Source organism: Myiozetetes cayanensis, unplaced genomic scaffold, assembly GCF_022539395.1.
Source record: "Myiozetetes cayanensis isolate MyiCay16 unplaced genomic scaffold, myiCay2020 scf14, whole genome shotgun sequence".
Lineage (NCBI taxonomy): Eukaryota > Metazoa > Chordata > Aves > Passeriformes > Tyrannidae > Myiozetetes > Myiozetetes cayanensis.
The window spans coordinates 5794864-5821507 of NW_026087048.1; the positions used below are offsets into that span (position 1 = coordinate 5794864).

The 26644-nt window shown below is 39.0% G+C and overlaps 1 protein-coding gene across 8 annotated transcripts in view; it reads left to right on the forward strand.

Annotated features, from left to right (window-relative positions):
* The window catches only part of THSD4 (thrombospondin type 1 domain containing 4), a 414123-nt gene that overhangs the window by 42135 nt on the left and 345344 nt on the right, over positions 1–26644 (forward strand). For 7 of the 8 annotated variants that reach the window (XR_007628159.1, XR_007628157.1, XR_007628158.1 and 4 more), the window contains exon 5: positions 10810–11239. The exons of the other annotated variant lie outside the window; for it this stretch is intronic. Coding sequence is in view for 3 of the 7 variants with exons in the window: in XM_050309833.1 (XP_050165790.1) it covers positions 10810–11239 (430 nt within the window). In the remaining 4 variants the exon portion in view is untranslated. The remainder of the gene's footprint in view (positions 1–10809; positions 11240–26644) is intronic. 8 annotated transcript variants of the gene reach the window in all.

Sequence of the window (26644 nt, forward strand, 5' to 3'; positions counted from 1 at the left end):
ATGTGCACCTTGTATCTGGTTCTTAGGAGCAGAAAGAAAAAAAGTAGAGTTATCACGAGAATAATAAAATAACTAAAACATTCTTGCATAAACAGTGCAAGTTTAAAGAAATATGTTAACAAGGAAAGTGCTTCCCTAAAGCTTTTATTTTTGTATTTGGAAAAAGAATGAGAGGAAAGATTTGCACTGAGGAAATAATCCAAAAATCATTGACTTCTCACATAGCTGTAACTCTGTGGTCTTTATTCTGCTGCCAACAGCTGACGTGCAAGTCTGCTATGCTGCTGTGTACCCTGGATAGGGTCAGCCTGCGTTTCTAGGCCTGTGAGCAATGGAAAGGAAGAGTCTATCTTTTAATGTCAACCCAGAATTTCCTTTCTGAAAGTGTTTTTTTGCCCCCTCTCACAGATGGCTTTGACCAGGTAAATGTAGGTCACTAAGCTGGCAGGTCTACAGTTAACCTTTAAAGGGGCAATTCAATTGTTATTTCCTTAACCCATTTAAGCATCATTAGCTGTGTGTTGTGATGCAATTTTTGTGACCTGTTCTAGTCAGCTCCAGTTCCAAGAGGTGGACAAATGTGTGATTGCTGCACCTTCAGGTTCAAGAAGGTATTATTTTCTCAAGTTGTGAGACTTTGTGTGTTGGCATGAGTGCTTTCTTTTCTTAGGATCTGGAATGAAACCCATCTCAAGTACTCAGCCATCTCTCCTTTCATTATTTCTCTCATAGAATGAAAATGTCGTGCATTTAACCCCAAGCCCAGCATGGTTATAAAAGCTTATGAGGGGTTGATGTGTGTACAGAAGAAAGACAGAGAGAGAAAGATGGGATCCCTTTCTGAGGATAAATTTTCCAGAAGAAATCTAAGACCTGTGGTGGTAATCAAAGAGCTCATTTTGGTAGCACTTGGGGGATTTAAAGCCGTGTGAGAAAGATGTTTATTTTCCTTCTGAATAAAATTCCAAACAGATTCTAACAGCAATAATGATCATGTGAGGTATTTCCTCCCAGAATGAGTAGGGGTGGTTGTGGCTTCAGGCTGACTTCATGTTGTCACACTTCTCATGTGGGTATTAATCCCTCCAGGTTTCACTTCTTATTACTGAATTAATATCAATTTTTGTTATGCTACTGTGAATGTGCTTTGAATAGTATTACCAAAAATAGAACCCTAACATGTTAGGTGCTGTAATTGCAAGCCACCCCAGAAGCTTTCTTAGTGCTTAGTGCTTCAACCATTCCTGAACTGGGCTGACTGAAAGGAGGGGAAACACTGAGAACACTGCTTGTGTTCAGTTAGATGGAGATAGTGCATTTTACCAGGGAATTATTGCCCAGTTGCTGAGGAGCAGAGACACAACAAACCTCCCATCACATTGGTAATACATATCCACAGAAGTATGAGGTTCTTTGCATTGAATTTCTGTTGGTTTACTTGCCAACTGCATGGTTACATGATTCATTCAAGTCAAGATGAAGCTAAGAGGATCAGAGGTATTGAACTCACAGAAAAAGAGGACTGTAGTATTTGGGTTCAAATTTTGGAATCTCTCTCAGAGCTGAGTGACATAAATGAGGTTATATAGCACTTGCTGGGAGATCAGCAAACCCAAATATAGTAAGTTATTGTGCTGGGTGTATTATTGCAACTGTGCTAAACTGGGTATTAGTGGTGGTCTCTGAGGATGGAAAATTTCATTTAAGATAGTCCACATCCCATTAATTAAACCTGTTCCAAAGAGGCAGTTTTCTTAGTGAGCTTATTCATTAATTCTACTTTCTCATAAAAATGAAAATATTTTTTGTCCCTAACATGATGTAGAAATGAGAATGTCTGTGATATAGTGTGGTATAATTCATTTTCCTATAGAGGAAGCACTTTTTAGATACGGTTGGTTACTCTGTGAATTCTAGCAGTTGAGATTTTTGGGACAATTGTGCTCACAATGATTTTAATACTCCTGTGCATATGTGACATGGGAAGTGGTTCATGTCTGCAAACCACGGTGTGGTTACCCAAGTTACGTAAACTAAACAGGTTATTCCTTCCTTTTAGTTAATGCTAATGAAAATCGATGAGATGAAGTGAATGCCCACACTGAGTTAACTGCACTGCCAGGTGCTGATGAAGCGTGAACAAGGTGCTGTGGTGTGGCAGAAGTTTGTGGTGCTGGCCCTGCTTCCCTGTGTGAGATGCACCCTCAGAAGGGCTGGATCAGCTCTTTTGACCAGACATTGGACAGGGATATCAGAGAGATCTGCTCACTGCTTTAGGGCCGCTCTCTAGGTCAGTGAACAGACAGCCATGCATATCCATAATATAAAATAGAGCCAGAGAACTTCCCTCTTTCATTCATGTTGAAGTATTTTTTTCCAAATTGGTTTAGAGCTGGTGAAATGCAGAGCTGTGCAGTGCTGGGAGGGGATACATGGTGGCTTTTGATGGGAAGCAACCTGGCTGCTGAGAACTCTGCCTCTTGAGTAGATGGAAATATATCCAGATCCAGTAAATCATTCATTTTTGTTAAAAAGGATTCCTGTGAAAGAATCTGCTAAAATACTGGGAGGTGTAAACTCAGTAGCAGTTATGAACAGGGTAACACGGTTTATTTTGTGACTTAAACATAAGAAAAAAGGGAAAAAAATCATGGTGGACAGTCTTTTTAAAGTAAACATTTTTTAACTACATGCCTAAGAATATATAAGACATGAAGGAAAATTAAAAGCAGTAGGAGGGCTGGAAAGTAAATGATTGATTAGGACAGTTGTAGGCCAGTTGCAGTTTTGAATTATGGAGGAAATGCCAGGGGTTAAAAATATGTATCTGAAATTATTTTAAGGATACTATTTAGGACTAATACGAAAAAAAAAGGACATGAAAAAACAAATGGCCATACTTAGCCTGTTAACAGAAACTTGTGCCATTAGGGCCAGGGTTTTTTTCCATTTGAAGTTTTATGTCTACAAGGACTTCTTCATCTCCCTTTAATTTTCTTCTTTATTACATTTTAAATATTGGAGTAATATTTCAATAACTTCATTGCTGACAGGAATAGCTGATAAGTCACTTGCAGTTCTTCAGAAACAAAATCAAGGCAAATTAAATACTTGAACTATTTGTAAATGGGTAGTGTCATTTAAAACCTGTAAGTTAATTACAGTAATGTAATGTTGCTTAAAAGATATGACCTAAAATATTAAGTTAAATCGGGAATACTTATCCACAGAAATAGATTTAATTAAGTTAAAATGTATGTAATTGATTTAGTTATAGAGGATTTTGCCTACTAACAGGCAGTCCTGTTAAAACCATGCTGAGCAGTAGGGCTTAAATTTAAGCCAAGGAGCTTTGATAGGGATCCAAGGGGTTGGAGCTCCTTTAGAACTAATTTTCTACTTGAAATCAAAGAACTGCAGTTTTGGAGCATTTTTTGAAATAGAAATGAATAACTGCAATGCAAAAGCACAAACTGGGGTAGTTTAGAAAACATTTTGCAGTGGAATGTGGAATATTGGGAAATAAAGCTATAGATCATATTTGTAACCTCTCTTCTGCCTTTTTGTCCACTTTGGTCTTGTACATAAAGCCTCTGTTTCTGCTGATTGACTGCTGTTAAGTTCAGATTGAGTAGGTGCTGGAGGTGGATTGATTGCTGTGATGATGGGACAAAACCACAGCCAGCAACACTTCAGAGAACAGATTATAGGGCAGCTGCTTAATTCAAGTGAGAAGGAGAGGCAAGGACCTGGAGAATGTTTGGGTCCTGGGCACGCAGAGCCAAGTCAGCCTGGATGCGGTTAGATCAGGCTTACTGAGGAGATGAGTTTCCTTGGCATTTTAGAGGACTTACATGTTAATTCCAGGACAGGATTCCTGGTAAAGGAACCTTTGAAAAAAAGCTTCAAACTCGACCAAACTCTCAACAAAATCAAGGGAAAGGTCAAATGTTGGTTTCACTTCGATCTGATGATCTGTGATGAGATTCTGTTGTCTTTCACTGGTGTGGTTGTTGTGACTGGGCAGACAGGGAAGAAAACTGTCTTCCTCTGCTTGTGGAATTATTTCTGCCAATAGACAAGAGACAATTAGGAAAAAAATATCTGCAATTCTTGTGCAGTTTTTTTTTCTAATCCCTGGTGAAACTGTTACCTTCCCAGAACATTATGACTTCTGGAGAAACAGGGAAAGGTTGTGCATTGAAAATGTGGGAAATGGGCAGCTTCCTCAGGTTCATTCTAAGGAAACTTTCCAACAGTACAAGTCTTCCTTGGTGTCATAAATGAGTGTTTTTGGTAATGTTCACCCTTGCAGCTTTTCATTTGCAAGGGAAGTACTTTGATACTATGAGATAAGATGAATGAAATGCTGCAAAGCTCATGAAAACACATTATTTATTCTGTCAGACATCAGAAGAAAAAGCAAACGAGTTATGCTTCATCTGGAAGTAAGCCAGGGAACCTCTGTTTAGAGAATAGTGGGAGAAGTGTAAGGACAGAGGAAGTGATGGGAAAAGGGAAAAAATGAAAAAGGTATGTTGGAGAGAGGCTTTGTAAAGACCACTTAAGGGAAGAGGTGGAGGCCCAGGAAATTTGTAATCTTACCTGTGTATTTTAAAGACACTGGATATCCTTGGTTTGAAGGGGGTTTCTATTCAGTATAAGTAACCAGCTCTGAAAGTGCTTCATTCTTGAAGACCACTTGAGGTTCAAAGCCCTGTTCTTAGTATAAAGTTTATGAGACAGTCGCAATGCATTTATTTGCTAAGGCACACGTTTGCTGATGGTTAAAATTAGAAAAGGTACTACAGCAAAGTTCCTTTTTGACACTGTAGATATGCTAAGAAGGGCCAGTTCTCACTATTTGCAGCTGGCATATCCTCAGCATGAGAGAAGTTAAAAGTTAGACCACCAAGAATACTAGATAATAATAATAATAATAATAATATTTAAATGCTTGCTATAACCCTTACATTAATAGCACAAACCCTCATTTTCATACCTGTCTAGGCAAATGTATTTTTGAATTAAAGAATATATTTAGGTTGGCTTAAGCTGAAAGGGACCTATCATTTTTGTTATCAAAGTGCTAAACAGATTTGTCTGAGCAATCAGGAAGGTGCGTGTGTTTGTGAGAATTATACCCAAAGAAATCCAATGCGCAGGCTGGAAGGTGTAAAGACCTTCCCCGGATCTTCGCTCGCGAAGACTGGCCATTATTATATTATTACCCAAAGAAAGGACATTGCCAGGTCTGCATTAAACAGCTGTTATGCCTCTGCTTGAGATGAACACAATAGATCAGAGATGTCTGCTGACTGTGGTCTGACATGAATCACTGAATGCTTTTCTACATATATTTTTCTGTTAGGCAGTAATTTGCCTTTAGGTGATAACTCTATTCTTGGTGACATTTTTTCCCCCCTTTTCATACTAACTGACTAATAATATTAGTGAATAGTTCTTTTCCTCTTCTTATTCTCTCTTTTTCTTTTTCAGTCTAGTGAAAAACTGAAAAACTTTTTATTATTGTGTTTATTTGATACACTGCACAGTTTAGCCAGAGAGACTATCAGTTGATGGAGCTGGTGAGATTTAGTTATCCTTGCTTTCTGATAGTTCTTCCTATCTGTTGTTTCTAATTTCTGAGGGGATATTTAGGACCTTTCCCCATGCAAAGTATTGCAGACAATCATTGTTTGATATATTTTTATCAGAAGCAATGAAATAAAAGGCTTAAATAGTTTTATTAACATGAATGGATCAGCAGTAGTGAAAATATGACTGACATAGAGATTTGCAGCCAGAAGCCCTCATGTAGAATTAACTGGCCTGGCATAAGTGAAACCTGGGATCATATTGTTTCTTTACCTGAGCTCATTTGGCTGAACTAGGATGGGCAACTTCTGTTTAAGTGAAACAGATGTAGGATATGAACATAACTGTCCCCAGTCCTCAGTTGTCTCTAAGGACTCTATGGGCTCTGAGTACACCTGACAAACCTATTAAATCTCTGACTATCAACATTAATTTACAGGCAATGGAAAACTAGCATGGCTTTTTGCTAATACAGTCATATTTGGTTCAGCTGGAAAGAGGAGTGCTTTTGGAAAGACTAATGTGGAAGGTAGTTGGTAGCTTCCTGAAGGGCTCCAGCATGTGCAAAAAGCACTGGATTTACAAGTGAGGAACACGGGGTAATCCTGCTGAGTAAAGTGCCAGGCTTCTTCTTCCTGTCACCTATGTTTCAAACAGTTGGTGTTTTCTCTTCTCTGGGAGTAGAATTTCTTGTGATTTTTAGCTGTTTATTGTCTAGTTAAATGAGAAGTGAAGTGTTACTTTAGTTGCTTCAGTTCTGAGCGTGACAATGCTTCTTGTACCTTAGTGCCAGTGGTTGACTTCTCATTGGAATTCAACCCTCCAGTCATTCTCATGATTGGTGCTCCAATTTTTCGTGCTCAGTACCTAAGTAAACAATATCAGCTCCATCTATAAACAGTATCAGCTCTGCAGGGACTGTGTTTATCAGAAGGAACCTGAGCATTCTTCATTATTACTGTTTTCTTACAGGCTGTGTGAAGAGTTTGCATTGAAACAGTCATATCCTTGATCATGTGGTGCAGCATGTTGCAGGTTTTGGAAATGTATTAAAATCCATTCTAAATACAGATGTTTTAGGAATACTGCTGTGGGAGGAACATGGGGCTCAATTCTGCTAGCAAACTTCTAATTATTTCTATTGATACTAGGGAACCATGGACTTGTGAAGACAGACTCTAATGCCATGCTGGAAAAGCTTTGTCAAAGTTGTCTAAAATTTGGAGCCTAAAACTCAGATCTTGCTCAAGTTGAATTTTCAGGGTTTGTCTGAGAGTTGTTGACTGTGATTCATACAGTCAACTTCACTCTGCAGCAACACATACTCAACACCTTACTCAAATGCTCTTCTTAACCATTGCTACTTTAAGAAGGATAACTGTTGGTTTTTAGCAAACCTGAGTATGCACAGACTAATGCAGAGTAACTTCACTCTAGTTTAGGGCTGGCTAAGTAGGCACAAGGCCAGGGATTTTACTTGCTAATGCTTTTTTCCTCCTTTACCTATTGCACTAAGTGAGAGTGCATCCCAACTCTGACCTGGTCGTGTTAGTGTCCTTTTTAAAAATTAAAAAAAAAAAAAAAAGGAGGAGCTTCCAAGCCATGCTGTGGGGAGGAGGGAATTATGTGGCTTAGAATGAATGTAGGTAATCATAATGAATGACAGGTAAGAAAAAGTCCTGCTGGCAACTGATAATTCCCCACAAGCCAGCAGGGCTTGGCCTATTTCTGTCTCCTACCAGCAGATTGAAGCTGAAGTTTAGCATAAAGCAGACAGTGTCAGCAAGCTTGGTTCAATTTTGATTAGTAAGCTACTGGTAGATTTTGTTTAATTTTCCTTCTCCTTTCCTCTCCCTGATTCTCCTTTCCCTGCTGTTTTCTCATTGTGAATAGACCAACAAAACATATCTCACTTTCTCCCTTGTTGCTGCATGACATAAATTATACCTGATACTCCTCAATAATTATAAGTTAATTAACACTAAGCTATTTTTACAAGCCTCTTTATTACAATGCAGCAAACTGCATTCCTGATTTATCAGCATGTTGCCAAGTGTGAATGAAAAATGCTTTAAGGCAAAACAGTGTTCAGGATAGTTTCAGTCTGGGCAATACTGGTTTAAATGAATGCATGAACACTCATAAAGATGTTACTAATTCAAGGCTGTGTGTCACAATTTGTTTTCAAAATTAGTATGGTGAAAGGAATGTGTTGGTCCAGAATCTCCAGAAATGGTGCCTCAGTTCCTTATCAGTGGGGACTTTGGAAACATTTTCAAGTTAGAGTTTTGGAAAGGAAGCCGAGATGAAACAGGAACTAAGAACAAGAATGTTGTTACTGCTTTCACTTCTTTGTGCTGTTGCTGTATGTTTGTTGCAGTGACCAACCATTTTACTGGAAAAAAACACTTAATACCTTCAAAATCAAGGTTTTCTACTTTTTGCAAATAATTTGATGAGGTTCCAGCAGCCTTTGGACACCTGCTACCTTCAGCCATGAGTCTTTCTTTCAGACACTAGGAATTCCATGTTTAAGGATACTATGCCCATTTCAGCTTTTTTTTTTCCGGACTGAAGAGTCTTTGTTCATGTCACCATTTCTTGCATGTCCTTCAGTTCTTTCCAGTTCTGATTCATGACTCTGTACCGGCGTGTAACAGTCAAACATCAGTCTCATTTTTGACCTTTTGCTTGACCTGTCCTACTTTGCCAGGCAGAGTTTTCCCAAATAATACATCTTGGTGTTCTTCTCTGGAAGAGTCTAGTGCTTGTTTAATTTTGCATTCAGAAGTCTGTGACAGAGGCATATTCCTACCATGAGCTCTGCACATGGCTTGTTGCTCAGTTATTAGCAGCTTTCTCCTCCTTTTGATGAAAAATGCAAGTAAAACTGTAGATGATCAATTCAAAAGGCCAATTTCAGTTGACCTGCCACCCCTTGTCCACCCCTGCAAACACACCTGCCACAGTCTGTGCTCCCTGCAATGCAGCAGCAGCTTGCTCAATGTCAGGGGTTGTTGCCAAGGTTCATATCTCAGACACTTGGAAATTGGTGTGCTCATGTTGAGAAGAAAACCACTGTCTATACAAATCATGTAGAGACTGAAACAAGTGAAAATAAGAAGTTGTATCTGTTTTCCGAGATGAACAAATTTGCTCCAAGATCTGAGATGCTTCATGAGAACTATGATACCAAAGTGTAGAATATGACTAGGAATCTCAAGAAAGATTGTTTGTTTGTTTTGCTCTTTCTCAGAAAAGAAGAATTACATTAAAAATCAAAAATATCAGCAACATAGGGGGAGTCAATTTATTTGCCCATTAAAAATCGCCCAAAACACAACAATAAAACTGTGTTCATTTAAATCAAACTGAGTTTAGTCTAAATTTCTGAAATCATTCCCATTCATAATTTATCTTTCTTTCCTCTCCTGTTTACTTACAGGAAGCCTTTCTTTCCCTACTTAAATGCCAAAAACCATTATGCTGCTTCTCTCCACTGTAACTACCAAAGCCCTGCCTCAACAATGACTCTCAAGGTCAGAGCAGATTAAGGGGGATAAACACTTTAAGAGTGCTGGTCTCTTATCTGCCAGGGCAAGTCAGCACTCTTGTTCACACATCTTGAACCAGGAAGATTGATTAAAAGCCCCACGTGGCCATAAGGTCAGAATGTGAAATAAATGACTTCCAGGTTCTCATGTAACAAGAGTCTTAGGAGAATAGAAGACTTGGGAAGAAAGCAAACCCTAGAAAAAACAAACCCAAAGAAAGGTCCCTTCGATCTGGTGTCTGTCTGACATCTGTAACACTTCAGATTCTAGAAAATACGTATGTCACTTTATAACTTCTGATTTTCACTGCAGTTCAAGTCTATTTTGTATATATATTAAAAATATAAATATATTTTATGGACAGAAAGAAAATTACTTTCCTTTAATGGTGTCTCCCTTCCCTTCCTGAGCTGCAGAGGTTACCCAAGAGAGCTGTATTCACACGTTGCTCTGAATTGGAAGAAATCTTTTTTTTTTTTTTTTTTCCAGCTTGTTCTTCAGACTGTGACGTTAGAAATCAGGGCCTGGTGTGATATTAAGCTGAACAGGTTGAGAAGAAAAGCAAAGGCAAATGTGCCTGTTGCTTGCAGATAAAATTCCAGGGTTAACTCTCCTACAATGGTGAGACCCAAATGTGGTATTATTATTTTTTTGACTCTTTGCTTGTAATTTGGAGCTGAGACTCCAGGCTGAGTCCACTGTGTTGCTCTGAGTATGCAGGGCGTCCCAGCTGTCTGAGACTGCTGATACAGGTGTAACATGGCCCAAAACACAGGGTCTTCACTAAGAGATCTGTGAGCAAGAGAGCAGACCTGAAACCTGATGGTTAGTGCTCAGTGCTGTCAGCTCCTGGGAATGTTTTGGTAATGTGCAGTGAAAGATGGGCTTTTATCCTAACAACAAACTGGGGGTCATGACTTAGTAATTAAATATTGGAAAGACACACTTTGCATATTTAAAAAAAAAGAAAGGGTAAATCTGCTGGCCAGAAAAGAGAAAACCATCTGTGTAACATAATAATATTTTCCTGCATTTGTCATCTTTTCCAGAGGTCTTTCACTAATATTTTTATGTTCCTTATGCTTTTTCTGTTCCCATTTTTATTTCTTTAGTAGCAAATAAAGGAGAACCAGAGGAGGCCTTTAGAATGGATACAAAATGTTTAATGAGCTTTGTCATACTGAATGCAGATTTTCTTCTGTCATTACTCAAATCATCAGTAGGGATTTTCTGCTGTTATCTGTCTTAAGCCCTTCTGGAACATGGTTATGAATTTTAGCCATATACAGCTTGGATTCTTTGAATTTCCATTTTAGAGGAGAGTCCTAGGGATTAAAACAACATTCACCACCTCACTCCAAACTACTGTTTGATACCACACCTTACCCTCAGCCTTTGGGACCTGACACTAAGTGACTTCCATGTGACTCTTGGCCAAAGAGGGCCCAGAATTTAGTTGAACCAGTAGAGTTCTTCAGAGGTTCCCAATATATCAAGCAAGACTACATCTTGAATGTATTTTCTGGAAAACAGGTTGAAATTTCTGGTTACCTGTTGTTTTGCAGTGAATAACTCTGACAAATAACAGGTCACATATAAATGTCTAACTGCTCCCTCACTTATGGATTCAGTAAGTTTTCTCTTTCTCTGTTTTCAGAAGCAGAAACAGAAATCCTATTGGTCCAGGAAAATATGGATATGGAAAAGTGCCATACATTTTACCTTTACAAACTGACACTGGTCAGCAGCCTCAGAAACTCCGGAGGCAGCGCCAGTCCTCGAGGAGCCACGTGTTCCATGCAAGCCCGAACCTCATGAGCACCTACAGCCAGGCAGCTGCACCTCCACTCCAACATGGCAATCTTTACCAAGAAGCAAGTGGGCCTCAGGCAGGACATCAGGTCCTGGGGCCCTCAGTTTATCAGTCCCCATCATTTCCTGTGTCTCAAAGCCTGTTCCACAGCAGTGACCCAAACCAGCACAGCCCTGGGTCAGCCCAAACCCTGCAGGGGCAGCCCCAGCCCCCAAGGGCCACGGCCATCGTGTGCGTTGGCACCTACAAGCAATATAAACTCTGCAACACAATTGTAAGTCTGCATTTTAAATAACCTTCCTGTATTTAATGTGTTGGACCGCTATGGCTTTCCTCCAGCATGTGAAATGGTCACATAATTGTCAAGTCGAGTGTTGTTTTTTATTAATTTAATGAAAATTTTGGTGAACTTATTTAAAGTGTCTTAGGGAGTACTGAAAGTAGATCCATAATACTATAGTTACTTAAAACCATACCTTCAAGGATTTTAAGCAGTCACTTGAACTACCAACAATGTACAATTCTAATTTGATAGAAGGAGAAACTGGTCTTTTTGGTGCTGAAACCTGGGAATATGAGGAATTTGAGATAATAGTAATGGAGGTAGGCAGGCAGCAAAATATGGACTGAACAATGTTAGTGAGTGGAATGATCATGGAGAATTTTTGTTGTAATTATGGTGAAGGGACAAGTGATGGTGTCTGTGTAAATTGTCCACTTTTATTTGGTGCTGTGATGATGTTACTTTGATTTTTTTGTGGGGGGAATTTTTTTTGTTTTGGTTGGTTAGCTGGTTGGTTGGTTTTGTTGACGTTGAAGGTTGTGTGATGAATGTGGATTTTAAGGATAATTCTTAAATATGTGATTTACAGAGGCAGGGTAGTGTGGAGTGTATTTGGTTTGCATGGCCAGGTTTTGGTAATCTGTGCTGAACTGACCATAACACCCATTCCTGTCTCCCTGCACTGTTGGGGGAGAGGAAGTAGAGTCCAGGAAACAGAGAGAGGAATGGGGAGAAGGTGCTTTTAAGATTTGTTTTACTTGTTGTTATCCTGTTCTGATTTTGACCGGTTAAATAAATTCAGTTAATTTCCCCAAGTCCAGATTGGTTTGCCCGTGATGGGAGTGGGTGAGTAACCTCTCCCTGTCCTTATCTCAGCTCATGAGCCTCTCCTTACATTTTCTCTCCCCTGCCAGTTGGGAAAGGAACAGCCTTACCTGTCATCCAGCCAGGGTCAAACCATCACAGTCATAGACAGGTTTAATGTTTTCTCATGAAAGAAATGAAAAAGTGGAGTTGGGGTGGAGCATGAAGGCTACCTACTTCCCAATCCCATAAGAAAAGGTTATCCTTTTGTGAGTGCTCCTCATGTTCTAACTGGCATTTAGAGCCAGTACCTGGTAGCCCAGATCACTCCAGGATCTTTTCATGGTGCTGTGTACATTTTCTGACAGATTCTACTTTTCCCATCATTCAAGCTCCACATGCTTTGATTTTGACTTCCCTAATTCATTGGAATGAAAATCTGTGTTAATTTTTAAATAAAACTTACTCCCTCGCTACTTGATTAAAAAATGTTTGGCTGGGTGTAGCTCCATGCTCCAGGGCAGCCTCTCATTGTATGTGGGAGGCGAGTGAGGTTTTGTTCTTTGTCCTGACTAGCAGTTTTCATCCTGCTAAAATTTCCAGTTTCTGCCTGTGCCATTTTAGTGTTTCCCAGAGTATCTCCTCCTAATATTTTTATCTTGTTTGGGCTCCTAATCTAACCTAATGTTACCAACATCCTGTATTTGGATACTGGAAGCAGGATGTTCAGGAGAGGTCTCAATATGTTGACGGGACAGGCCATATTTTTCTGGGTGGGTGCACATCTGATTTTTCTGCCTCTGAAAAATCCTGTTTTGTTCAGTGGAAACCTGCATAGTGGAGATGGAACAACAGAACACAGGATAACAAAACCATGACTACACAAATTACTAAGAGGCCTTTTTGCCTCTTAGTGTAGCAGTTATTATATCTGCTTTATTTATAAATAAAATCCATTGATACAGCCTAGAGCAGTTGATTGAAGAGACATAATGTCAAGAAAGCTTTAGTGTATTTGTCTGGAGTGGAAAACATGAAAGAGCTAATTTGAGCCTCTGAGAATAGTCTCTGGTATAAATCACTGTTTTAAAAAACACTCTGTTTTTTGAAGGAAATGGGAAATGACCTTAGTGCATGGGCATTAATTTGGAAAGTTTTCTGGACTGAATTTGCTCAGTGGTGTCCAAGCAACACACAAATGCCCCAGTCTTTATTTCACCCCTCACTCATCAGGGCACAAAGTTGGACAGTGTTCTGCTTGACTTCATGTAAGAAAATCGCTTCCAGGAAAGAGGTCTTTTCAGAAAGCAAGGGGTCAGAGGTGAGAAAGTTAGAAGTGAGGTGGAAGAAAGAAGCAATCCCAGACAAGGTATGGTAAAGGAAGGCTTATGGAGAACGTTTATTGATAATGAGAGGTGGGCTGGAGTGCAGAGGGCAGCGAGCTTGTGAATTGGACATTGGCAAGCTATGTAGGTCAGTGTGATGAGGGGTTTGGCCATGGGCAAATTTCTTTTGGTAGAAGGGGAACAGGACTGAAAATGTTTCCATGTCAGTTTTAGAATCTGTTGTTTAAACAGAAGAATTCAACAGATAAAAACATAGGTGAGCATAATATTTCTGCATCTTTGCTGTTGTTGAGGGTGTAAATGCAGTTACAAAGAAATTCTTGGTTATATTACAGGAGACTTTTAATAGCAAAGGGAAATTGTAGATGATGCAGCTTCTCCTAAGCATGGAACTCTCCATAGTGATATTCTTTATTTAGTAACATTTCTGTTACCCTTGTTGAAGCTGTAATTGCTGTTCAGGGTTATTTCTCTCCCTAGAATGTGGTAATTAAAGTAATTATAGAAAAGAAGTAGCTAAGAACAGTTTTAGTGTAAAGGCCAGGACGAGAGCAAAACAAGGCTGATAGTGTTTCACTCTGTTCGCTTGTTCTTTCTGATTAAATGCTTCTGCACGCGGGCTTTAATTTAATTTATCAGCAGTGACTTGTACCAATAGTCTTGCCAGCAAGCAAAGAACAGCATCTTTTAAGTGTTTTTTTTTTTTTCTTCAGTTCTTCTGGAGCATACCGAAAATGAAAATCTCATTTATTGAAGATATTCTGTTAACCATTATCCTGGTGTTTGGCCACTCCCTCTACAGTTTCTCCTAAGGGCAGTTAAGTAATAACAAATTAAGTCAATCTGCCTCAGTCCATTAGGTCATTTCCTCATTATTGTACATTTATGTTTTTTCATTAATAGCCAAACTCATTTTACATGACTGACAGCTTGATTCGGAAAAGTTAAATTGTGGGGTTTGTTTGGGGAGACCCTCGGAAGTGCCTGTATTTGTTCAAGTGTTCCTGCAGATCATTAAACCTATTTTCTCATTACACAAGTGGCTTCCCCTCTTCAGGACCTTGCCTACATGCTCCCCTCAGAACACACAGCTGCCTGTCATCTCCTTGGGCAGGAAACAGGCAGGAAACATCTCTCCTCTGCACACAAACAACACTGACAGGTCTGACTGAAACCATAAGCTACCTGCAACACAATAAGATTCTTCCAGTGCAGACTGCATTCCTCCAAAATAGGGAACTGATGAGTAAATCTTCCTTACTTCCCCCTGCATTAAAGGGAAGGAGAATTGTATGGATGCGTGGTTGAAGTAGAATTTGAATGCAACCTTCTTTTTGTGGTTTGTCACCAGAACAAAGGAAGCAACTCAAATGGAACATTTATTTACTGAGCACTTTCTGTAATTAATTGTCTTGAGCACTGCCAAGTTACCAGCTTACCGCTAGTGCCTAAAAGTGTGAGAATGTATTTGTAAATTAACTCCAGACTGCAGGTCACTTGGGCAGTGTATACAAGGAAGCTTTCAGGGCTGTTGACATTCAAGACTGTTTGTTTTGCAGTGTAAATTTGGTGATACAGAGTGCCCTTTTTAAAAGGTAATTTTAGCTGATTGATTTAATTTTTTTGTAAGGCATGCAGTGAATTTTGGCTTGTTGGTAAATACAGTAATTTTTAGTATGTCTCTATCCTTAGTATGTAGAGATCTTATTGCAGCCTTTCAGTACTCAAAGAGGGCTTATAAGAAATATGGAGGGACTTTTAATGCCTGTAGTGTCAGGACAAGGGGCAACCCTTTTAAATTAAGGGAGGATGGGTTAAGAGTGGACATAAGGAAGAAATCTTTCCATGATGATGATGGTGAGGCCCTGGCACAGGCTGCCTAAATAAGCTCTGGGTGCTCAAGACCAGGCTGGATGGGGCTTTGATCAATCTGGTCTACTGGAAGGTGTCCCTGCCCATGGCAAGGGGGTTGAAATCAGGTCATCTTTAAAGGTCCCTTCCAAGCCAAAACATTCCAGGATTCTACATTGTCCTTGATGGAGAGTTCAGCCCTGAAGGCCCCATTTACACCAACAGCTTGTTATCTCTCCTCCTCTGCATTTCCCACTTTCCAAATTGCACCAAAACAGCTGATGAGGTCACATAGTAACCACGACCAGTTAAGTACTCTGTTTAGAAAATCTGTAAAATAAAATATTGTCTGTTTTGGTGATTCACTTATATCACAACAAGGAGTATGAAAACCAGGTAGAGAAATTCATATATGAGTTTCAGCGTGAAGAGCAATGCAAAAAGGATGTAAAATCTGAGTTATCCTTTTGTCCAAATTTATATCTCTCTTTATATAGTAATTTGCAAATAAAAACTCCAAGATAAGATGTATGAAAGAGTAACTGTTGAGGGCTCACTGAGATATTTATGGATGAAGTTTTGCTGAGCTTGTCCAGTTTATTCCCAGTTGCTGGTTCACATGGATTACTATCATGTCTCCAATTACATTGTGTTGTCTTTCCCAGTATTTTATGTCACTGGTACTTAACAAGAAGTAATTGTGTTTTGGAGAAGTATCTAGAGAGGATCAGAAAAAACCGATTACTTTTACTTTCTTGCCCTGACTCTTCAACTGTGCAAACTGTTATAATGGTAGCACAGCTATGGAAAATCCAGCCTTTTGTTGTGAATGAGAGTCCTCTACTTGGACCTGTGTTCCTGTGTTCCGAGCACTTGAGAACAGCATCTGGGCAGCGAATGAATGCAAAGTATCTGAAAAGACAATTTTGGAAATTGAAGAGATGAGGTAAAAGGCTCAGGACCAATCCCCCACTTTATTGCGATGGGATAAATTAATACATTTAATTGCCCAAAGAGTCTTAATGATGATTATGACAATACTAATTTTGACTGGTATGAGTTAAAACTTTGCCATGGAAAGGCTTTTTTTGGACACAGACTCCCAATTAAATGAATTGAAATGCCCTGCAGTAACGTGTTGAGTTCATTAAACAGTAATGTACTTTTCTGTCCCCTAAGAACATAGGTAGGCATTGGCAGGCTCCCTTGACACCTGGGATCTTGGGCCATTCACCAGCTCAGTTTCAATTTTTTCGAAGTTTTCCAACTCTATAGAAACTGAAACATTTCAAAGGTTTCAAGTGTTAACAAAGGTAGAAATTGAAATGTTGCATGTTGAATGGAACAGAAAATGTAATTCCCAGACTAGCCTTTTCAGAAGTGATACAGGATTCTGCAAGTGTGCACTCTTTATTGTAGTTGGGATGCTCAGATATTGAGATAAAGACTAACAAAAGACTATGTATTTTTAAGTCAACTTTCTTTTTTAAAACTGAAAAGCTCCTTCTTATTTCCAAAGAGCTACTGTGTGGTTTATTTGTTCTTGTTTGAGACTTGTATTGAGTAGGTGTTTGACATAAGTGGCAAAGTGGTGTTATGATGACACATCTTTTCCTGAGGAAATTTAACTTTATGCGAGGAATTTACCATGTGAACATTGTGGGATTGTGTGCAGGTCTGGTAGTCCGGCAGTCCATGGGTGTGTAAGAAACTTATTAAAAGCTTTCATTACTGTGGGTTTTACTGTCCTTTCCTTGACTGTTTTGATATTTGCAGCAGAATTTTGTAAATATTAGTTCAGTATGCATTTCACTAGTACAGGCTTAACATACCAGGCACTGACTCAGAGACACCTCTCTTAAAATGTAGTTTGATCGATTGTCATTTGTGTATAAAGGATTCACATCAAGACATCTCTGATAAAGCTCTTGAACTGCAGCTGTTTCCCCTGTGTCCTTACTGTGGCTTTATGACAGCCCCTTCAACAGCTGAGAACACTGGATTGCAAAGTATTTGGCATGATGACATTATTATTAGGATTTAAATAATTATGGGAAACCGTATGCCTTAAATCATTAGGAAAAGTATGCTGGGGTAACTTCAGAAGCTCTCTCAAAGAGTTTTATTCCACAAGTTGTGCCAGTAACAGAGTTAGCTGTTTTACACAAATGAGTTATTACTAGGTTGATTACTTCCTAATCTAGTAAAATGTTTATAAGTCCAAAATCACACAGTTCAGAAAACCTTGATGTTTAGAGGCTTGTGGTTTTTAATGGAAAATTGAGTTACTTCCTTTGGTTGATAAATCTGAGTTATTTTGAACTAGTTTAATATCTAGGAGTCTAAGAGTCATATGCTATTGTGCCAAGAACTATAAAAGCACAGACCAAAAGGAAAGGTGCAGCTAATGCATACGTGGCTACTGTTGTATTCTGTGTTGTCCAGGTCTGGGAGAAGTGATCTGTGGGATCTTTAATGTTCTTACAGTCACTCTCAAAACCTACAGAACAATGGGACTTTTGGCTTCCTTCAAAGACAATTTAATTAGATATAAATAAAGTATAGTGTGTGTCAGTAATAAAAATCTACTAAATATGTGAGGGAATTATCAAACACAGTGAGGAACTTAAATGTTCAATTTACACCTAGCATAATTATAAGGCAAGAAATGCCAACATTGCCATAATTAGTCAATGAAACCACCTTAACTCTCTGCCTTGTGTCATGCAGAACCAACTTTTCTATGATTGACACATTCTGTGACATACTTCTAGTTTGCATTAGGGTCTCTAATGAGGGGCATCAACTCCTTTCACCCATGTTCTCCATTCAAATGTTATAAATCAAGAACTGGGTCTCACACCATAAATTTGAAAAATCTGTAGCAAGATCTCTGCTGCCTAATACTATGTTCAAAGACAGCAGCACTGCTGTTGAAACAGTGGCCATACATCCCTTCACACTAGATATGACATATCTCAAACCACTGTAGGTATAGCTCAGGACAATATAATGGTTGAAATTTTCTCCATGTAAAAGTCTTTTAAAAATGTCTTAATAATCCTTTCCACTGCTTTTTTGCATTTCATGCTACTGCTCCTGAGTATCTTAAGGCACTCCTTTCTCTGTTCTTGGTGTTTGTACGTGGTAGACCATTTCCGTAATTTAGTGTTAGAATTACACAATTCATACCCATTTAGCACCATTGGTATGTTTGGGGTTTAGCTTGAGCACTCTGGGAGCTGAATTTTCTAGAGACTCTGTCAACTTCCCACTTTATATATCCTTGATTTTTAATGTACAGGACTTCAGAAGGTATGTTAGCAGTAGAACTTCAGTATTTTATGATCCTGCAGGAAGCATTGAGGTGCCTTTTTCTTCTGTGAGGTTGATTTGGAGGTTCAGACCCCATTAAATGGATCTCATGGCGAAGCTGGAGAAGTCTGTGTACTGCCTCATGTGAACTTGTGTTCAAGAGTAGCTGAAGTAGCTGCACTTAATGTGCAGTAATAACATAACATAAAAATGTTATTAATTCATTTAAGTGCCTTAAAATAAAATGCATATCAGTTGGCTAAAGCATTTACTTCCTGACTTCTTGGTGAACTGTGAATGTGAGGTTTCGTGGAAGCAATTGCAACTGTCTGAGAAGTTACCTTGCTAATTATGAGAGTGAATGAAATCCCTGTGTGATGGAGGAAAGGAAAAACATCTACAGTTATGCAATCACTTCCTCAGTTATGAATAGCATCATTTTGACTCCCAGTCCCAAGATTTATCTAAATTTTCCAAAGTATTCCATGCATTTTAGGTACAGGCATTTGCTTTGTCCATGCTGCCTGAAACAGGCTCAAGTGGTTATTAAGAACAGTCTCTGCCCTCATATAGAACCCAGGAGAACCTCCCAAAAATTGCTGGAAAACTTCTCAGCCTCTTTGAGCCTCAGAGGTGGAACACACTTGTAAACAGATTCTTCCGCTACTTTAGCTGCAAAACTGTAACAAGTTTTGACCTAAAGTGTACAAAGTATGTTTTCAACACTTTTTTCAAAGTCTTGTAGCCTGACTATACTTAGGTAAATTTTCATATAAAAGGCGCAGGATGCACTCTTGAAAAAAAAAAAAACAACAAAAAACACTTTCCTGGCTGATGTCATTTCACTCATTAAAATAAAATGGGCACTTATCTTTTGAAAAAAAAAATTATCAGAATATTGGAAGCATGAGAAAAAATAAAACACTTCTCCCCTTTGTTTTCCTTCATACTCATTCTTGGATGAAATGCTTCAGTCAAAAACAATGAGACTAAGGCATACCAGGAGTGGAAAGTTTTAGTCTGAGCAGTTCAAGTTGGAAAAACAGTGCTACCAGCTGCAGCTACACCAAAGCATTATAAAATAAGACAAATGTATCTGCTAGTTAGTTCAAGATACCTTTCCTTTTTTTTTTTTTTTTTTTTTTAAGTATATGACCTAGGAAGAAAGAATATGCTGCAGAAACAGTGTAAGAGTGTGTTGTAGCAGAAACTCATTTTTGATGGAAACAAGAACTCTAGAATCTGAATAACTCTGCAATTTCTGGTGCACTGGATTCCTGCTAACTCATAGTAATTTTTAAGCCATGTTGACAGTGCTCTAATGATGTTACACATTGTAGGGTGCTATATTTTTTAACAAAAAAAAGAAAAATAAGTTCTCTCAACAAACTTAGTCACAGTTCCCCCTAGATGTAGCAATATCTGTACATTTGCCTGTACATTTCTGTCTCATATAACACTGCACTGACATTTCAGTTGGCTGGTTATTACTTAGGCTAGAGATCATTCTCTAAAAATATTATGATTACTGCTGTAATGAGAATTTTTTATTGAAAAGTGGAATATCCTGGTAATACAAATCAGAACTTCCCTAAACTTCCAGTCCTTCTGCTGGAACCATTCAGGTAGTCCCTCCTCCCACACAAAGGCCAGTCATTTATGTGGAATGCATGCAATTGAATTTCCATTGACGTTGATTAAGCTTTCATATAGCAAACTGTTGGAGGCTTATTCCTGCATGCTGATGGAGCTGGTAAAATAAAAGAGTGAAGCACTGAAACCTCCGTGGCATAAAGCCTCCAGTCCAGAAAGAACAGACCTCTCCAAGAACAATGTTTTTTTAAAAAATGTAATAAAATGCTGCTGGAAACCCTAGAGTAGATGTTTTATCACATTGGCATAATTTTCTGTAAACTGTGAGGACTAGATATATTGACTTTGTTTTAGGTCTGTAGACTTTACTAAGGATGCATCAAGCATGAGTTTGGATCTTTCAAAGCTGATATTGGTGGTGCCTTCTGGAGGGGGTTTCAGAGTGGCTGATTTTTCTAGTGTAAAAAAGAGTTACTATTATTATATTAAAACAACTGTCCTTAGTATATGAACTTCCAATTTTCTGAAGAGTGCTATTAAAACATGCTCTCTTTTGCAGAAATATCTGAACAATGTAGACAGGTGAGATGCTGAACTGTCCATGTTAAGGTTTTATCAGACCCTGAGCCAGGCTGTGTCAAATGGAAAGAGATTTCCATTGATTTCCCGTTAAATGAGGCAATAGCGTGCAGCTTAAGCACCTTGAGTGTTATGTAGTGTTTCTATAAATAGATATTTGAATGGAGGGATTCTTGTATTTGCTGAATTTTTTTATGCAACATATTTATGTAGAAAAGTGATCCCACTGCTGAGACTGAGAGCAGGCGTTGTACAAAGCAGTTATGATTTCTGCTGCAAATGCCAAGCTTTTGATGCTTGATTGGGATCATGTGAAAAATATTGTATGTGAACTCCAGTCTCGATACTGAAGTAGTTCTCCCCTCAGGGAACTGGGCACTAAAAGTCATTTGGGAGAGTAAAATAGTAACTATATTTAAAAAAAAAAAAAAAACCACAGCTTTGAAATGAGTTGATAATCAATTGGTCTTTCGCTGGATCAAAAAGGACTAGAAACAGTCTTCAGTTCATTGGTGTGACTGGGCATAGCTCTGACTTTCACAGCACACTCACCACGGCAATGGAGCCAGAGGTACCTTGGGGAAAGCACCCACTGGGCAGCTCTGCCATGGACCATCTTTCTTCTTCCAAATACGAGCTCCTTGCTGGCTGAGTGGGATTTGGGTGGAAATACAGTGATTTTGTGTTGTCGAAGGTCTTCACCATCTGTGACAGGCAGCCTCTGGAAAGGAGTGAGGGGAAAGGGAAAGGCTACAAGCTCGTGTTCCTTGCACCCATGGACTCTGATAGCATTGAATTTCTCTCTGATCAGTAAAACACAGCACTGGTTTATGGTGATTGTCATTACTGAGCTTAATCTCCATTGCAACACAGACCTGCCTAGGTGTGAATTCATGGCTTAGGGTGGTGCCCAGAGTTCTGCAATACAGGTGCTCCTTCCTTGTAAACTTGTGCAGATCCACTGCATCCATAGACGGGAATTCTCATTCCATGTCAAGCCAGACTTTTATAGTGTACTGTCTGTGGTTGTGGACTGTAACCAGGGCTGGCTAGCACTATTTTTACTGCAGAGCTGTTCTTCGCATGCATTTTAAAGTTTCTGCATATTTTTGTTTGTCAGGAGCATCATTTCCCTTTGAATAAAAAAAATCTACCTGTGATATTTTGTGCCAGAGATATTTCCCATACCTTATTTTTGTTTTAGTTGGCAGACATTTGTCTTCATGTTCTGTTATCATTCTAAAAAATTAGAACTATTGGAGGAATAACAGAGTCTCCAGTAGTTAAAATGAATCAGTTGCTGTCTTTCAATATGTGTTTGGGTAGACAAAACCAGGTTACCTTGATTTGAAGTAGCCCATGCATGGCCCTTGGCAATGCAAAGAGAAACAACTTAGCAGGTGAATTAATATTTGAAGGACCCCACATTGCCCTTCTGTAAGCCTCAGGAAGAACAAGTCACTGTCAGTTCAGAGCAGAAGATCACTGCAGGCATGGTAGGTTGTTGTGCAAAGACCTGGAATTTATAGAATAATGCTACTTCCAAGAGTAAGCGCTGAAAATGGAAGAGGAATCTTCAGATTACTATTTCAGAAACAAGTATTTTAATTATTTTTCTTTGGAGATGTATTTATCCTTTGGGATGTCAAAGGATTAATATGATCCTATAGAAGCACTACAGAAATGAAAACTGGAGTACAATTAAATTTCTTGGAGTTAATTTAATATGTAGCATTGCACACATAGAAAATACTAATTATGAATTATGCCTGAGCCTGGAGAATCAAGAAGGAGCACGGGGCCTTGGAAAAAGAGTTTGCCAGTTACTGTAGGTTATAAGGACAAAACATTGCCAAAATTCTTAGTCAAGGTTTTAATTGCCTGTAGAGGTGGTTTCAGGACCAAAAAGGCCCTTTTATACATTTCCAGCAGTGCATTATCTCAGCCCAGCACTGACACAGGTTTGCTGATGGCAGATGTGGGCCCACATTTGCTGGCAGACTGATAATTTTCTGCCAGCACTTCTTTAATTAACCAAAGTGTCAAAGATTTGTTAAAAACCTACGCTTTTTGAATGTTTCCCAAAAGCTAAAAGGCAAGTAGCGTGGTTTCTTTGTTTTACAGTCTTAGCTGTACTAGCAGCTCTTTTAAAGAAAGCTCTAATGGTACATGATAAAGAGAAGTACTGTGTTTTGCTGTCCCTCAGAATACTTTCATACCTGCATATTTCAGAAGACATTGAGGCATAAATAAAACTACTGTTCCAGAAGTACAAAGTTACAATCAACAGCAGGCTCGGTGCATTTCAAGAAATTAGGTCTGAGGTCCCAAAACACAAAGGGATACTTCTAAAATTATTTGTGTTAAGCACTGCCTGGCTCATCACTGCAGTGCTGTGCTGCTGCTGGTGCTAATTTCACATTCTGAAAGTTCAGGAAGAAAAGTTGGCTGAGGTGTCCTGGTCGTTGAAAATGCAGCAGTGGAAGCTCTGAAAGCATCTTTACCTTGTATGAAAATGTCCAGCACTTTGAAGGTACTTTGCTGAATGCAGTCCCACATGTTAAAATTACAGCATTGGTTTGCCCAGGCAGCGTATTTTAAGTAGGAGAAACATCATTTAAAACCATACAAAGTTATGAATTCTAGATGCTGTATCTCATTTTACAGAGCACAACTGAAAGAACAATGATTAAAAAAACCCTCTCCCACCAGAGAGTATATATTTCTAGACAACTTATATCTGCCTCTACACAAAGGAATCTGAGATTTATCTTAGTAGATTCAAAGTATGTTTTTTACTGCTCTGGCTTCCACAAATGTGGGTTACAAAGGAAGTTTTATTTCTTTTTTTACAAAATTCAAAGAGGTCATCCTTTCTGTATCCAAACATCTATAAAAAACTTTAGATGACTCCCTCAAAAATCACAAGATGAAGTGTTTGAGGCAAAAAATTAAATTCTAGATCTGTCATTAACAAAACACTGAAGTAATTTGATTTCATTTACCAAAAAAATTGTTTTCAAGTCCCTACCAGGCAGCACAACCCTAACACCCTCATGTCACTGAGAGGGAACTGAGGGGGAGTCACACAGCGAGTTAAATATTTTAGCGAAGTTAATTCCGAAAGTCTCTGGGAAATTTTGGAAAGAGTTCTGGGTTGTTTAAATCCCAGTACTCTGGCTTAGCCACAGGAACATTCTTCATCTGCAAACATGCCAACGTGCCTGCTTTTTCAACCAACTGCCCTGTGCTGGGCAGGGGCTCTGTGCCAGGCACACCCGAGCTGAGCTGAGCCCAGCCCAGACGTGACTGGATCCCCCTGTAGCCTCCAGGGCTGGTGGTAAGCCCAGCTTTGTCCTCGGTCATCTTCCAGTTGTCACAGCCCTGGGTGTGAGCTGGGAAGCAAACGGTGGACTCTGTAAGGACCAACTGGTAGACTTCATAAACATGAGCTTTCTTTGGGGTTGCCATCTTCTCACTTCTATTTTAGGAGTTTTATGGTCAAGCTACATATGGCAGAATTAGTAATTAAATAGAAGTGTAAAAAGAGGTCATGCTCTCAGGGAATAAATAAAAAGGGGGGATCTATGGAAACCGCCCCTCCCTCCCAGTGAAGCTTCACTTTTGATTGTGCAGGGTCATTCTTTTCCCTTTTACTGATTTTCTGCCTTAAAGATGTGCTAAAAAGGCAGAGAGACCAAGAGAGAATGTCTGCCGCTCTTAGGTCTTCTGAGAAAGGTTCAAGGATTTCATTTTCAGGGGGACTGAACAGCAGGCAGCATAAAACTGTCATTTCATTCAGCTATGCATTAACAATTTAAGTGGGGTTAGTAAATGGTGCATAGATGTTAACTATGTCTAGAGTATAATATAACACTTAAGCCTCGGTGATTCATAAATTGTAGTAATTTTGGTTATTTGTACTTCATAATTAACTCTTTAATAAAATACTTTAGAAGACATCTAAATATAGAAATTATTATAATCCATATAAAGAATAAAGCAGTGTTTTTGCAGACCAGGTCACTCTCTGAAATTTTGACTCAAAATTTCATATTGTAATTAAACCTTGATGAATGAAATAGGGAAGGGTAATTGCGTTGGGACTCCTAAAGTAGCAGGGATGTTACTGAGTAAACCTCTTCTGATTTTGGCTTGATCCACAGCGTTTAGTGTATTCGTCAGTCCTTTGTTCTTCTTTAAAGCAATGGGGCCTCTGTCCTTTGGGCAACTGTCAGTAAGTGTAAAAACAGAAATTGTAGCTATATGAAAATGATCTTAGAAGGGATGGATGTTACTATTTGTTGGCAACAGCCATGAATATTTTGATATTTTTATTCATACATTGCCTGCAGTTGGTATGAGCAGGGTGTACAGGAAATGGTTTATGAGCCAGAAATACTGGTACACAAGGCCATGAGCTCAAGGGTCAGAAAAGGAAAAACAAGAAATAACTAAACTTCACAATAGGCTGGTAGCAAACATGTACCAAAAAAAGGGGAAAGCATTCCAAATAGAAACCCTTCAGGCTGGGTTCTTTGCTGATGTTTGTTCTGCTGTGATTCCGTGTAGTGACCTTAATTTATGCCAGCTCAGGTTCTGTCCCTTCACCTTTAGGATATGTGCAATAATGGGTTTCCATGAAAAATGGAAGCTTTCTCACCTTGTTTGGTGGTTGTGGCTGAATTATTGTGCTGCAATGCTGTGCCACACATGGAAGGTCTGGATTTCAGTTGTGGGAATAAAGCTTTCTGCAGTTGGCATTAGAAGGACTTTTGGTCCCACTTTCCAATGTGGTGGCTATGGTCCTATTTTCAAGGAAGGCTTTTTGATTGGTGTTTTGTTTTTTGTTTGTTTGTTTGTTTGTTTCTTTTTTTTTTTAAATTTTATTTGAGGGTTTGTTGAAGACAACACTATTTGCATGTACTTGGAGATCTCAGAAGAGTGGGCGAACAAAGCACAGATGGCTGCTTGGCCAGAGACAGTATTTATTCTAAAAGATTTGCTACCATGATTCTAATAGACGATAAAGTAGTCCCTGAACCTTCCCCCAAGGCAACTCTTTGGTACATTTTATAGCCCACTTGAAAACCTTTGACTCTGACGTCTCTTTGATCCACTTAAAAGCATCTTACAGAGATGGTGGATACAAAGCAAGAACTCCTCTGGGACCTCTTCTGTGATGGCTTTCCCTGCAAAGACAACCCATCTTTCCCACTATACAAATATAAAAGAACTGACTTGCAGTTGCAACAAGAGCTGTTCTTATGGATTCTCTTGCAGTTCCCTGCAAAAACACAGTTATTTAGCCATGCTGCTTTCACAGAATATCATCAGCTCTAGCTTTCCCTTGAACTCTCTAGGGGTAATATAGAAAAAAATTGTGGTGTTCCAGTCCAGTTTTTTGTGTGATTTCTACTGTTCTTGAATAGTGTTTTGAGTAGTCATTTTGATTATCTAAAAAGTATCCCAAAAATGCAGCTGTACCCAAAGCTTGCCTATTTCTCCAAGAATAGAAATTGTTCTAATTAACCCCCTGCCTTTTCTAGAAGTCTTTCTCCCCTTTGTGTGTGCCCACACACAGAGAAGTCTTCTGCTGTAACTGCAGTAATGTGAGGACACAGGCAGAACAAAGTAATTAAGTATTTAACTATTTAACTTGTATTTACTTCTGTAATCTGCTTCAAATGTAAACAGGGCTGGTGTGCCAAAGGCTTGCATTGCAGATGACCTCATAAAGGATGTTCATTCCATCTGTAGAACTTGCCCTGCCTCAATACCTGTATGTGGACACACGTGTTCTTGTATATGAGAAGCTCTTCCTCCTCTTCAGGTGCAAGAACTCTGAAGTGAGGACTTGAAGGCATGAGTTAAAAAGCAAAGTCATGCAATGACTGTAATACCAGCA